Source organism: Ursus arctos, unplaced genomic scaffold (assembly GCF_023065955.2).
Source record: "Ursus arctos isolate Adak ecotype North America unplaced genomic scaffold, UrsArc2.0 scaffold_5, whole genome shotgun sequence".
Taxonomy (NCBI): Eukaryota; Metazoa; Chordata; class Mammalia; order Carnivora; family Ursidae; genus Ursus; species Ursus arctos.
Window position 1 is genome coordinate 17,262,134 of NW_026623067.1, and position 14,603 is coordinate 17,276,736.

The window sequence follows — 14,603 nt, forward strand, 5'->3', positions numbered from 1 at the left end:
ATGTTAAAAGAGTGGCAAAGTTAGTACAGCAGCAAGAGAGTGATTGAGGGGGACCCAGGAAAAGAGGGGGTCACAGAGGTAAAAGAGGGACTTTGTGGGTGATGGGAAGCTTTTACTGAGTGCAGAGGGGCATTGTCACAGAGTGTGAACTAGAGTGACAGGATCCATCTTTAGATTTCAAAGAATCACTCTGGCACCTGAGGGAATAGATTGTAGGAGCAGCACCGAAGTGAGGAGACCAGGTAGGAAGCTACTCCAATAATCCAGAGAGACGTGGCGAGAGATGGTAACGCAGACAACGGTGGCAGCAATAAAAGTGGTGAAAAGTAGTTGGATTCTGGAGGTGTCTTGAAAGGAGGGTCAACAGGATTTCCCAATAAAATCAGTGTCAAGTGTATGAGGGAGAGGGGTCAAAGAGGACGTCCAGGTTTGTGGACCATGCAGTGGAAGGAGGAAACTGCCATGTTGCCAAAATGAGAGGAAAGTCTGCGGTTAGGCGGGGTGTGCTGCCTTCCTGTCTTCCTTCCTGTGGCTGACCCTCGCCCTCTGCTGCGTGCAGTCCAGCTCTTCTAAAGCACGAGCCTCCAGTTCCGTACCCGTACGTGTGGCGATGGCGTGGGAGCAGTGGCAAGTGAGCAAAAGAATGTGTGAGGAGGGGCGCCTGGGTGGCACAGCGGTTGGGCGTCTGCCTTCGGCTCAGGGCGTGATCCTGGCGATCTGGGATCGAGCCCCACATCAGGCTCTTCCGCTATGAGCCTGCTTCTTCCTCTCCCACTCCCCCTGCTTGTGTTCCCTCTCTCACTGGCTGTCTCTATCTCTGTCGAATAAATAAATAAAATCTTTAAAAAAAAAAAAAAAAAGAATGTGTGAGGAGTTGCACTGTTCCATATGTGTTCACCCAAGAGCCCTGTTTATAGTCCCACATGTTGCTTCCTTCCATGAAAACAGATAACTCCAAGTTCTAAGCCTTTCCGGGCTTCTGCGGAAGTGGATTCCTTTGCTTCTCATTGCTCTTCACCTCGGCAGACACCTGGGCTTTAACTGCCTCAGGTTTTTGAAGTGTTCCAAAAATGTGTTGAAATTTCTTATCCATCCTTGAATGTGTATATGTGTGGGTGAGCACGCGTGCATGCCCTTGCCCATGTGTTTGGAGAACTAGAAGGTATAACGCTTGTGATCAGTCTGTGATGTTGAACTGGAAATATGCACTAGGGGGAAAAAAACAACTCTTTTTTATATGATTTCGTATCATCTCATTTTCTCCCTAATTTCACCTTGGTATTTTAATTATCAGTAGTGGTACATTACTTGCAAGAGATCTCACAGCCCACTGAGACCTGACAGTTAGAAACTCTGGCTTTCAGCATGATAACGGAATTGAGAAACTCTCATTACTAGGACCTCATCATTCCCAGGCAAGCTCTTTCATGGAGAGGCCAGAGTTTGAAAATAAAGCATGGCATAGTTAAGAAGGGGGTAATCATATTGAGTTCTGAAAATGCATTATTCAGAACAGATAATGTAGGACAACGTCTTCCGATGTATTCCATTCTGGCAAAAGGAAACTGAGCCATACTCCTGTGGTTTGGGATATAAAAAATGAATTATAATATATAATATAATATATAATATAACATAATATAATTATATTAATATTATTAATATATAATATTAATATATAATATAATACAATAATTATATATTATAATTCATATGTTATATGAATTATATAAATAACGAATTATTAAAAACTGAAAATATCTTCCCGGTTTTGGTTCCCCCAACTCTTATTCTTCACGGATTTAATCATTATGAAAGACCATCTGTACGGATGCTTTTCGGTTTTTCTGCTTACAATCCAGTACTTGACATCTCCGATCAGTTGATACAAACATCCCACTCAGTTCCATCCACAAAACGTTTATCCTGAGCACCTTTGAAGATTGCTTGTTTCGCTGTAGTTTGCCACAGGGAATAAAATCTCGAGTTCTGCCAGAACTATTTAATCTTCCAAAGGGCACACTCATAACTTCATCTGATAGTGAACTTCAATTTTTCAGGAAAAAGTAAAAAGTGTGTTTTAATGTTTTCTTGGTAGAAAAAAGAGTTTGCACGTGATCTTATATTCAAATAAAAGCAATGGCTTCATCCATATATATGAGTGAGCAGTGGTCTTGTAGATTGTTTAATTCCATTTACATTTCATAATCATTTGATAGTGACACCTACTTACTTATTGGGAATATGTTTGTACATTTGGTTTCAATACCAATGAGAAGAAAATTTGCTCTCTCTTCCATACTAAGGTTTTTTCCTCAAATGTCCAGTGGTCCTTGGCCAGCTTGCTGCTTAATGGTTTTCACTGTCAGGTGACATGGGGGCTGAGCTGTCGTTTCTGAGGATGGGATCTCCCCAGATCCATCTCTGGAGATCTGTTTTCTGTAGCCATTCAGTTTTCCTAGAGAAAAGTCCTTCGATCTCCTTCCTGCTGGAGATATATGTGCCCAAGTGACAGAGTAGCCTGAAAGGAAAAAGAAACTCACTGCCTACTCTTCTCGGTAAATTTGCAGCCTAAGATTGGGACAGGGGCTAGGGAGCCGTCAATTTCTCTTCATGAGTTCCTTTAGAAAGACATATCAACCGATTTTCCCACGTTGAACCTTCCACTTTTCTACTGATTCTTCCAGAAAGAACCAATTCATTTAGCATTTGCACTCTTTAAATAGCTAGCATTCATGCAAACGGAGAATTTAACCAGCATCTCTTATTGGCCCAGCATCGTTTTAAGGCTTTTATTACCCTGGAGGAAGGGCCATGTGAGCACCTTGATCTTGGCCTTCCAGCCCCCAGAACTCTGAGAAATCAATTTCTGTTATTGAAGCCACCCATCTGTGGTACTTTGTTGTAGCAGCTTGAGAGGACTTACACACTAGCCCGATGTCTACGTAGTTAGGAAGCCATAGTTTGAGGACTGGAACCCCATCCACTCTAATTTCAGCACCTGCTCTCTTAACTACTGTGCAAGATGGCCTCTCTGATGTATAAATGAAACAGTAGAGCTCCAATACATATGTGTGCAAAGGAATGGAAAGAACTCAGTTCTAAAAGAATCCAATAAGTATAAGGGGGAAAAAAAAACTTCAGCCTTACTGGTAATGTTGAGCATTAAACATTAAAATAGTAGTGGCAGTGCAGGGCAGGGAGGAAAAATAAATAAATAAATAAATAAATAAATAAATAAATAAATAAATAAATAAAGTTGTAGTGGCAAAAAAAAAAAAAAGACGAGGGTTTTTTCTTCTTTTCCGTTACAGATTTTTTTTTTTGTAAAATGAATGGTGGTAATTCTGTTAAGGATGCAGTTTGGTGGCCCTGTAAATAAGCCTAAGCAGGCTACTATTCTGTTGGTGTTTCCCAAATCTCCTTTATAGGTTATTGACTGCAGAGGTCTGTTCTGATGGGCTTGTGTCCATACTAGGTGTTAAATATTTTGAATTCTAACCCCAGCTGGAAAATGATTTAGTGTTATTTACTTAGAAACATACAAATGGTCACGTTGTAGTACTCTGTAATTCTATTCCTCTCATTCCCCCAGGAAGTAATATAATTTTGGAACTGGAGATATATCCCAATGATAAGATTTGAATGAAATAAAAGGACCCTATATCTTGTATATACTATGATTATGTTCATAATTCTGGGGGTTTTTTAATGGATAGGTAGGAACATAGTTGGAAGGAAATGCCCCAAAGTGTTTATAGTGATTTATGTTTGTATGATAAACAATTTTTCTGTTTTGTTTTCTAATTTTAATAACATAGAAAAAAGTTATAAAAGAAAAATAGGCTATCTTTAAATCAGTTCTTCCCATACCTCTTCGTAGAACCCAAAATGGCAAGTAAACAGTATTCCCAGCAAACTCTGCATGCTATTTTTTTAAAAGATTTTATTTGTTTATTTGAAAGACGGAGAGAGGGAAAGAGAGTGCATGCATGTGTGGGGGGAGGAACAGAGGGGGAGAGAGAGGGATAAGCAGACACTGCACTGAGCCTGGAGCCCGACATGGGGCTTGATCCCAGGACCCTGAGATCATGACCTGAGCTGAAACCCAGAGTCGCACACTCAACCAGCTGAGCCACCCAGGTGCCACTCTGCATGCTTAATTATTGAAAGAAATAGTTCATTTTATTCTTCTTGAAATATATAATGAAGAAACAAAATAGTTCCATTATTCCCTTCATGGATGGGAGGACAAACCCATTAGCGCTTTCTTCAAAATCCTAGTATGTCTAAGTGTAGTCAGCGGGAAATAGCAGCGCCTCGTGAGGCACAGAACAGGACACTGGTTTTCTACACTTAGTTGGTTTGTGATAATCACCACCCCAGCAAATAACTCCAATGGTGGATTATTTCCTGACTTTGGAATCTGTGATGTGAGGATATGCCTGTCTAATGACATTGGGTCTTGTGTAGGCAGGGCATGGGCCCACAATGCTAGTTACAGGAACTCCTGGTTCTGAAGAGCAGTGACTCTTTTTGACATGACTATAGCCTTCAACACTGGGTCCAGCAAAAACCAGCTTTCTGTTTCTGGCTCTTCCGTCCCGGGCAGGAAGGACCCAGGGAGAAGTAGTATAGTATAGATTCCAGAAGAGACTAGACTCCTAGTCTGAAACAGCCAGGTTTCATTCATTTTGTCTTAGGTTTTCTCTTTCCATTCTGCTTTGTTTTCTTCTTGTATGAAGGACTTACCTGTTGTAGGTCTCAATATCTTAAGAACTTATTTCATAATATTAGAGGAATTGATATTCTATCAAAGCATCTGCCTGTGGATTCAATTTTTGATTTAGTTTTCTCTTCTCCAGAGAGACAAGTGCCAGAACATTCATCCAGTCATGAGGGTAGCCCCTCTGGAAGGATAGGGTGACATCTGGGAAGCAAGCGGGGTGGCCTCCTATATACTTGAGGTATAGCTCCTTGGAGTCACTGACTGTGCTGGACCCAGTGCTCCTGGAGTCTGCCTGGTGCATTTGGAGGTGCCTTGTGTGGGAACTAAAAAGCTGACCTCTTTTTTTTTTTTTTTTAAGATTTTATTTATTTCTTTGACAGAGAGAAAGGCAGCCAGCAAGAGAGGGAACACAGGCAGGGGGAGTGGGAGAGGAAGAAGCAGGCTCCCAGTGGAGGAGCCTGATGTGGGGCTCGATCCCAGGACCCCGGGATCACGCCCTGAGCCGAAGGCAGGCGCTTAACCGCTGTGCCACCCAGGCGCCCCTAAAAAGCTGACCTCTAAGAGTGATCACCTTGGGGTCCCCAGCATGGGGCCTGGCTGAGCTCCTCCATTATCAAAGAACCAGGGAGACCTGTGCAAGGATCTGGGTAAATCAGACATCACTGGAGAATGGAGAGCAATACATGAGGACCAATTTGTAACAGCAACCCCCTTGTGGCAACAGAAAGCAATGCCACTGGTAGAGTTATTTAGACCCTTGTTCTCTGTCTGCTGTCTTCCCCACCTACCTTCCAGTATAGTGAGCTTTCAGAGGAAGCTGACTGCAGATATGATCATTTGAAAGAGTTTTAAAAATAAGGTACCCTTTGAGTGGATAAATGCCAGAAGAGTTCCTGAGTTCTTTGGCAGTGGGGGACCATTTGAGAGTGCCAGATAGAAGAATGCTTGATTATGGAGCTAAGAGATTTCTTAATATTGAAACCGCTGGGGAGACCTGTGCCTATTTTGCCCCCAGGGGGTTTGTGGTAATTTATACCCGTCACTCCCTCCCCTCCACCCATTCTAAGCTTAATATTGATCTCTGTGATCTCTGTCTTCTTGCTTCTGCCTTGTTTGCCTTAATTTTTCTATGCTTGTTCTTTATTTCTACTGTTAAAACATTTTAAAAATTTTATTCTTGTATTCTTAAATCTATTTTTACTTCCATCTTGCTAATGATTATTTTAAATGCTTATTTTGTGGTTTTTATTCTTTGTAAACTCCTTTTAATTTTTAAACTTTTTATCATAGGGAACTTTATCATTTGTATATATATTTTAAGTTTCCATTATTTTATATTATTCTTAATTTAAACAGACAGGACTCTTTTCTTTGATTACAACTCTTCTTATTTCCTTCTTTTTTTTCCCCTTCTTCTTTTAAACTTATTTTATTCTGAATTTTTAACCCATTCTTAAGCCTTTTCCCCTGTCAACTTTTAGATCTTTTCCCTTGTCCCTGATCCTTTATATTTTGTTTGACTTCATGATTTGTTTTTCTGGAATGCGGATGGAAGCTTGACCACACAGGAGCTTCGTGGTCAGAGCCAACCCTGCATTGCCCCCCTTCTGAGTTCCACTTGCCCTTCCCTGTCTCTAAGGAGAGCTCCTCTGAAAACCTTACTCCTGATGACTCCAGCTGAGTCTCCATGGGGCCATAATTACTTCATGTTTGTAAATGAAGGAGATTAATCCACCAGGAGTTGCAGAGATAGCTATTAGAACATGATGTCTCTAGGAACAAAATACACTGGCAGCCAATAAAGTTGCTTCTTAGCATTTACCAAAATGAACAAAATACAAAACAAGAAGCAAGAACAGAAGAGCAGGAGGCTGAAGGTGGTCATGCCTTAACAAGCCACGATCCCTTGTCATGTTTCTAGGTTCGAACCAGTTCTCAGATCGAGAACCCAAGCACTGAAGAAGCGAATGGTCCCTAAGAGGAAATACTTTTCAACACCACGGGCTAGTATTTACTCAGATGCTGCTGCTAGTGTTTCCACAAAGAGACCTGTAGCCATTTACTTGGGGACTTCGCCCTGCGGAAAGGGGAATTACCAAGTATGTTGAGGAGTGTTGGACACAGGATCTGAGCGGACATGATACCCAGAGACCCAAAATGTCAACAAGGACATTTCTTGTTGGGGGAAGACCAGATGGAAACCTCTGAATCCAGACCTCCTTTCCCCAGTTAGACAGTGACTCTAAAGCAATATTGGACCCCAAGAGGGTGGCAGAGATCAATGCCTCCCTTAAAGACCTAAAAGAGGCAGGGATGGTGGTTCCTATTGTATTTCCCTTTAATTCCAGTCTGACTTCTGCAGAAACCAGATGAACCCCAGAGAATGGCTTGTAGACTGTTGAGGATTTGACCACGTAACCCCAATTGCATTTGTGAATGACTGGCTATTTTGAAAGGGCCAGCGGTCCATTCTTATGAGGATAGATGACCTATGTGAGGTGTGGGTTTGCTTTTGCTGCCCACAGAGTCACAGCCAGCATCATTACCCGGGGGCTTTTACAGTGCTTGATCCATACACGTGGAATCCCATACAGCATAGCATCTGACTTGGGGACCCACTTCACAGGGACAAAGCTGTGCGAGAAGACCACTGATTATGGGGTTCACTGCTTGTGGCACATAGCACACCGTCTAGAGGCAGCTGACCTTGAGAATGCTGGAAAGGCCTTCTACAGGTGCAACTTAATTGCCATTTTGAAGGAAATACCATGAAAGGATGGGGTGTAGTCCTTTAGAAGACAGTGTGTTTATTAAATCAGAGACCTCTAATATGCTACTTTCTCCATTTGCGAGGGTACAATGAGTAGACAATAATGGGCGCTCCTCCTCCCCACTGTTCCTTCCAGTGACTCACTCGGAAATGTCTTTCTCCTCTCTGCAGCCCTGGGGTCTGTGTGGTTAGAAGTCCCAGCGCCCTGAGGATCTATTCTCCCTCGGGGACACAGCCACGTTGCCGCTGGATTGTAAGTTATGGCTGCCACAGGGTGCTTTGGACTCCTGCGCTCAGGGACAGGCAGGCAAATAGAGGAGCAAGCATTCTGGCAGGGCCCCCTGACCCTGATCAGCAGGAAGAGAAGGACTGCTCTTACACAATGGCGGCAGTGATGGGATCCACTTGGGCACCTTTGGGTACTTCCTTGCCCGGTTGTACCTGGGAGGAGACGAGTGCACTAACCCTAAACTGAGGAATGTGGGACTATCAAGGGACTGGCCCCCGTGGGAGTGAAGGTGTGGTTCGTACCCTCAGATAAGCCACTAGGCCTGCTGAGGGGGAAGGGGATTTAGAACAGAATGGAGAGGGGAGGGGATGAGCACCAGTTGTGCCTTGAGATTGACTGCCATGGTGGGGGGCTGTAGTAGCTTCCACTAAGGTACTCCCTTTAGTAGGTTTCCCCTCAGGAAGAGAAGCCCACAGGATATGACAGGGAAGCTGCTCCCCAAGCCCGTGTGGCGCAGTAGATCGGCACAGTGCTCAGTGGAAGCCATGAGGAGGCACCTACCTGACCTTCAGGGCATATCACTGAAGGAAGGCCCAAGCTGCCATGCTTACCAGCCATCACCGAAGGCGGCCATGCCTTCTCTGGACTGACCCTCACTGAGCGAGCCAGGGAGACACAGAACTCCCTGGTGGCAGGCTCTGGGCTCAAGGACTCCCCAACAGCTTCATCAACCCTGCCAAAGACTTCAGGGCCATGTAGGGCACTTCCCCCAAACTTCTCTCCCTCTCTCCTTCCTTGAGGTTAGATTTACACTGAGGTCTGGTGACGCTCCATTCTTTGGTGGCCTTCTGCCTATTTCCTTCCCTACAGGCATTTCCCTTAATCAAATCCTTGCATGTTTCATCTCCTCTTGGTGCTTGGCATCTGCATCTGGGAAGAGCCAGACTCACAGAGAGCTGTGACTTTGTTCTGCCAGACGGTTCACTCACTGTGAGTCAACCTGGCACTTCCAAGGCTGGTCGTTCTGCTGAGGTAGGCCAGATCTACAACAGCTTCTTCCCAAGGGCTCATTCAGCCCTACAGCTAAGGAGTGTCCTTTTGGGGGTTTCTGACAGAATGCCCCGAAGTTCACCAAGGACTCTCTGCTTTGGCTGGTTGGAACACAAGTTATCTCCTGGCCTTTCATGAGCTCTGGAATTGTTCACTTTAGAGCTTCCGGATTGTTCTTTGCCTGGCTTTGTGGCACTTTATTCTGTGCACATACAGCTAAGTATGCAACCAATGGTTCAAGGGACCCCTGTGCAAAATTTCTCTGCATAACTCCCTCCACTCTGATACTCTGGTCTATCAATGCTGGGTACCTTGGTCTCCTCGAACTCCAGTCTAGAAAACGCTTTTAGGCAGGAAGGCAGCATAATCATGGAAATTACTTCATTTGTGTCCCTTCTTCTCAGAGAGGAATCACAATCCTGTACTGGTTGTTGTTTAATATCAGAGAAGAGTTGCTTCATAAATGTGATCCAGTTTTCTAATTGATTACCGGGGGCTGGGGGGGGCGGTTACCACAAGAGGGCAAATCTGGTTCCAGGTGCTTTATCGTGGCTGGGAGTGGCATCCCAGCACCAGCACCCCCCCTCCCCCCACCTGAGCAGGTAGAGCTTTCTCTCTGGCTGGTGCCTCAGAAGGTGCTGTGCTTTGGAATACTTTATTTGAAGTTTTCAAATCCCCTCTGCCCCTGGTGCCAGAGACCAGTTGGGGCCACCAGCACTATCTTGTTGGGGTGTCCCAAGTTCAGGCTGGGCCCCAGTTGGGCCCCAGTCCCCATTTCTTTCCTCTTGGGTGCTCTTGAACCCTCACCTCACACATGGGTTGACCAGAAGTCCTGAGGAGCTCAGCTGTAGATGTGTGGCTTGATGAGTGCATTGCTTCCTGTTTCTTTCACAAGATTATGTGAGGTGGGGCCGCAAGAAAGGTGCTGACATGTTGAATTTGGACGGCTCTCCCTCAGGCATGTCAAATCAGTTCCATTTTCTGGTCTATTACTGTTCTATTACCACTGACCATTGGGCTTTATCCATGTATGTGGGCCCGTGCACCAGCTCTCGTGTTCATGTTCCAACTGGTCCAAGACTCCAAAGGGGGCGTGTCCCGTACCCTTCGTGCCCCTATCATGGGCACCCAGGGCAACCTCCTCACCCCCTCCACAGGTTCTGATCATGTGTCAGGCAGTCTTCCACTGGTGTTTGAGAGTTTTTGAGACCATTGTTCTGCAGTGCCAGTGGGCGCTTTTATTAGTATATTTAGGAGATGAAAGTGTGGGTCACACATATCCATTCCAATATTTCTACGATCAGGGGCTGCTTGATTCCTTCCACCACAGCCATGGTTCTCACCATGGGGACCACCTGGGGACTTTTAAAAATACCAATGCTTGGGTCCCACCTCAGAATCTCTGGGCGTGGGGGCCTCAGCATCATTGTTTTGAAAACTTAGAGGTGATTCTGATGTGCAGCCAGGGTGGAATTCTGGCACATAAGGCTCACTGGCCGTAGGTTACTGCTGAGTTTAGGATCCGATTATTCCAATCCAAATCTTTGAGCTAACATATTAAATACGGAGTCTTCAATGGGAACACTGATATCCACAAATGTGACCTGATTCATTCTTTTATCTGGTGTAACACCCTTAGAATCTATTCCCATATATGCTCCCCAGGCTTCTGCTGATATAAAACCAGAAGATCCTAGGTGTGTATGCTGTCTTCCTGGAGAAGGAATAGAGCACCTCTTTGGGCTATTTTCTGGTCTCATTTTCAGGCCGGAGGCAATGAGAAGTGGCTGGGTGAAGCCTGGAGAGTAAGTATCCCTCTACAAGGCAACTGCTCCAGATGAGGCAGCCAAGTGTTTCTGCAAGAACAGGCTGTTTGTTCAGACAGAGTGGAGGGCTGCTTCCACTGGTAAAGAAGGGTCAGAAGGAACTCATGGTTTGAAATTCTCAGCTTTGTCTTTGTCCTAATATCCCCATCCTCAGTCTCAGCATCCCACTCTTTTCCAAATGGTGCCCTTACCTTAGCATTACAGACCCGGTGGGGTTGCACATTTAACTGACCTTGCAACTCGGTCTAACCCAAACTCTGCTGGTCTTGCAGCTAGATGAGATAAGGGAGCTCTTTAAGGTAACCAAAGACATTTTCTGACTGTTCACTTACACCGTGAAACAGGAATTTAAAGCCTTAGATGTATCTTTTGCTTTTTGGCTCTCTCCAGCGCAGTCAGAAGAAGCCGTAAAAATCCATAGCCCTCATAATTACCCATTAGCACCATGAGAACTAAATCCTACAGCCACTCCAGCTCTCAATGCCTTTCTTTCTATCTGTAATCCATCCTAGGTTGGTGAAGATCCGAGGGAGCAACCGTCCCAGAAAGGAGGATATTTGTGTGCTCTTGAAATATGAGAGCTGCCCAATCCCACAGTCATACATCTGTATCCTAAGAGAAAACATTTGCCCTCCGCTTTCCGTCGCTTTGCTTCCAGGGGCCCGGTTGCAGATGGGGTGGTGGCGAGCCTGTGCTGAGCATGCAGATAAGGACCACCCGCTTGAGGGACAGATGACGTCATGGAGGAGAGCCACCTGCCCATCTTGGATCCTCCACTTCCCTCTGGGCTCTCCCATGAAAAAGTAAGCTTCTATTCTGCTGCTTTCTTTGGATCCCTTTGTTACAGCGGCTTGGCCTAACCCTTCACTAACACACTAGGGCTCATTTGGAAGTACCATATGACAACTGGCCATTTTGTGCCAGTGTTCTGAGAAGTTCTGTAATCCCCAACTTCCCATCTAACTAAACAGGTGACCAAACATGATATCGTATTGAAAAGCACGTTTATCTGATTTTATGTAATCAAATGGATAGCTGGAAGAAAAACCAAGAAATGAGCATAAGTTTTAATGTATGTTTTTTAGCAGATGGATTTTCTCCTTCATGTGTTTTTCTTCCCCTCCTTTTCTTCTCAGTGGCGGTTTCCCACACTTATCGTCCCCATGCCAGACTGTGTGCAAGACACTACAGAGAAAAACACATTCATGACTTCACCCTTCTCTTCTTTACAGTTTGCTCTCAATTATTATACATGAACTGCCAAAGGCAGGCAGTGTGTTTTCTAATTTAGGAAAGAGGGTTGATTTACACACAGTCGATCTTCATTTTAAACACATTAACTCATGAAAGTAACGAAAATAAATACCATATGACAGAGTAGGAGAAATTAAATCCTTGGGAACTAATTGTTTGAATCCCATCATTCATTCAACAAACATTTATTGAACATATTATGCAGGGAGGGTGTTGTGCTCAGTGTTTCATTAACACTCAGTCCATGGTTTCTGTGACCGATGCCTTTCATGCAGAGAAGGGAAGAGATCTATTTGCACAGGTGTCTCGTATAAGACTGTAAGTGATGGGGTAGGAGGCTTCTGTGAAACCATCTCAGGAGAGCCCCTGAGTGCTCCCCCTGTTTGTCACTAAAATACCCAATCAGCTAGGACTCCACTGTCCACTCCTTAGATCAGACGCAGCGGTGCTGCTGGTAGTGGGGTAGAGAGTGGAGACTGTATTTCAGGCTCATGGAATACAGCCCTGAATGAGAGCTGCTCTCACCATTCACCAGCGTGTGAGATTCTTGATTTCACTCTCTATCTACTTGGTCAAATATCTTCCTCAATACAAGTCCCAATGCTGAATAGATTTTCCTTTCATGCAGTTATATGGTGGGAAATAAACACTTGACAAGTTCTCCAAGAACTACAGAGAAAAATTAGTTAAGATAAAAATAAGGAGAAAGAACTAATAGATAAAGAAGACAAACGATGTTCAGCCCAGGAATTACGGATGCTTCTGATGAAGGAACAAGAACAATTGACATGGAAGAAACAATAATCAGTATAAATCTGAAAAGCTTTCTTAAACTCAAAAAAAAAAAAGATTGCAAATACTCTCAAAATAACTCCACGATGTTCTAATTTTAAAAATCAGGGAAAGAGGCTTGCTCTTAAACACAACCTAGCCATAAATTTTGAATTAGGAAGATAAAGAAAAAAAAAATTCTGTACGTTTCCTGACAAACATGTTACAGAGTTTGAAACAGGACTTTTTCTATCTTGTGTTAGTGTGGATCTTGCAGGAAGATCTTCCAAGACGATCCCAAAATGGGATTAGATGTGGAAAGAATTTGCTGGGGGAAGTAACTGAGAGGAGAAGGGCAGGGAGCCAGAGGAAGTGGGTCAGGCTTCAGGCTGTGATGCTACCCTGACTGTCTACCTTGGAGGGAGGGAAGAGGAGGCCTGGATAAGAAGTCTCAGACTGCAGTGCAGGGTTAAGAAAGTTTCTGGGCAGACCAATGGGAAGTTTTCTGGCCAAAGTTGCCTATCAGCCCAGTCCTTCCCAGGACTTTCATTAACGTCCCTGCCACGCTCCGTCATTCATTGGCCCAGAGGAGCCCAAGGAGGTGTGGCCTCAGGGTAGACACAGGTGGGGGGAGGGACAGGAGGCTCACTGCAGCCGCGAAGCTGTCAGTCAATTGCACTCAGTCCAGCTGGAGAACTGAATGATAATTTTCAGGGTCACCGCACCTAGACAGCCAAAACCGTAAACCTGAGGACCATATATGGTCAATATTGACTCACTTTACAAGGTTATAGAGACATGTAAGCAGGACTTAGAGACAGCAACTTAGAGACTGATAACCCCAACCAGGCTCTTATGAGAAAAGGCTACAATTTGGAATTTCCAAAGAAAATATTTGAAAGGAAATCTCTTTTCCAGCAAGACCACTATTCTCTCTACAGGTATCTCTCTCCTGCTTTAATATCAGAAAAGATATTTGCATCATATATATCCAACAAAGGACTCGTATCTAAAAAATATACAGTCAGTAAGAAAAAGACTGATGACCAGTGGAAAACCATGCAAGCCCCGTGAATAAGCGCTTCACAAACGAGGAAATCCAAAGACCTAATGATTATGTGAAAAAGCCTTTAGCTTCATTGTAAATCAAAGAAGGGCAAATCGAAACCACACATACACCAAAATAGCTGAAATTTACCAGACTGATGATACTGCGAATTAGTCAAGTCATGGAACAGCGGGAACTCTCGCACACAGCTGTTAAGAACGTCAGTTGGTACCACGAGTAGCTTTGCACGATTCACTGCAGCTGAAGGTACACACATAGTCTCTGTTTAATAATTTCATTCTTAGGTATATATTCAACAAAAATGTATGCCGGAAGAAATCCAAACGAGTATTTATAGCATCATTTTTATAGTCATCACACACTAACCCAAATAGCGATCAACACTGGAATGGATAAATCACAGAATACACACATAATGGAATACTATAAATCAGAATAAATCACAAGTTCAATGCATCATCATGCATAAATCTTACAAACATAGTGTTAAACTAAAAAAGCGAGACATCAAAGATACGTATTAAAGTTCTTTTCTGCATAAAGTCCAAAAATAGTAAAAGCTAATATATAAGGATTAGGGATGCACATATATAAGGTCAGATATCAAAGAAGACAAAGGCAGTGGATGTTAAAGCTAGAGGACAGTAGTTTTTTGGGGGGAGGGGAGTTTACCATCAGGAGGGAATTGCAGCCAGATATCGGGGACGGGGGGTGGGGGGTTGCTGGTAATGTTTTCTTTCTTTTTTCTTATTTCTTCTAGTCTTTTATTCCAACACAATATTCATTTGTTTTTTCAAAAAGATTCATATTTTTCCCCCAGCAGATCAACTGTTAAATTTCCCAGTCTAAAACACCCAGAGAACAACAATAACTTTTTTCTAGAAGATTTAAATTGTTTATTTATT

General features: G+C 43.8%; 2 protein-coding genes and 1 long non-coding RNA gene across 3 annotated transcripts in view; 2 read left to right on the forward strand and 1 right to left on the reverse strand.

Annotated features, from left to right (window-relative positions):
- AP3S1 (adaptor related protein complex 3 subunit sigma 1) overlaps positions 1-14,603 on the forward strand; it is a 136,223-nt gene that overhangs the window by 118,162 nt on the left and 3,458 nt on the right. The window lies entirely within an intron of this gene.
- The window catches only part of LVRN (laeverin), a 91,189-nt gene continuing 80,586 nt past the window's right edge, over positions 4,001-14,603 (forward strand). Inside the window, exon 1 of the mRNA XM_057307296.1 lies at positions 4,001-11,407. Within this exon, the coding sequence (XP_057163279.1) occupies positions 11,085-11,407 (323 nt within the window). The 5' untranslated portion in view covers positions 4,001-11,084. The remainder of the gene's footprint in view (positions 11,408-14,603) is intronic.
- On the reverse strand, positions 11,592-14,114 carry LOC130542778 (uncharacterized). The gene is made up of 2 exons (XR_008957573.1): positions 13,828-14,114; positions 11,592-11,789 (listed from the first exon to the last, which is right to left on the reverse strand). It is a non-coding gene; the product is annotated as an uncharacterized LOC130542778 (long non-coding RNA).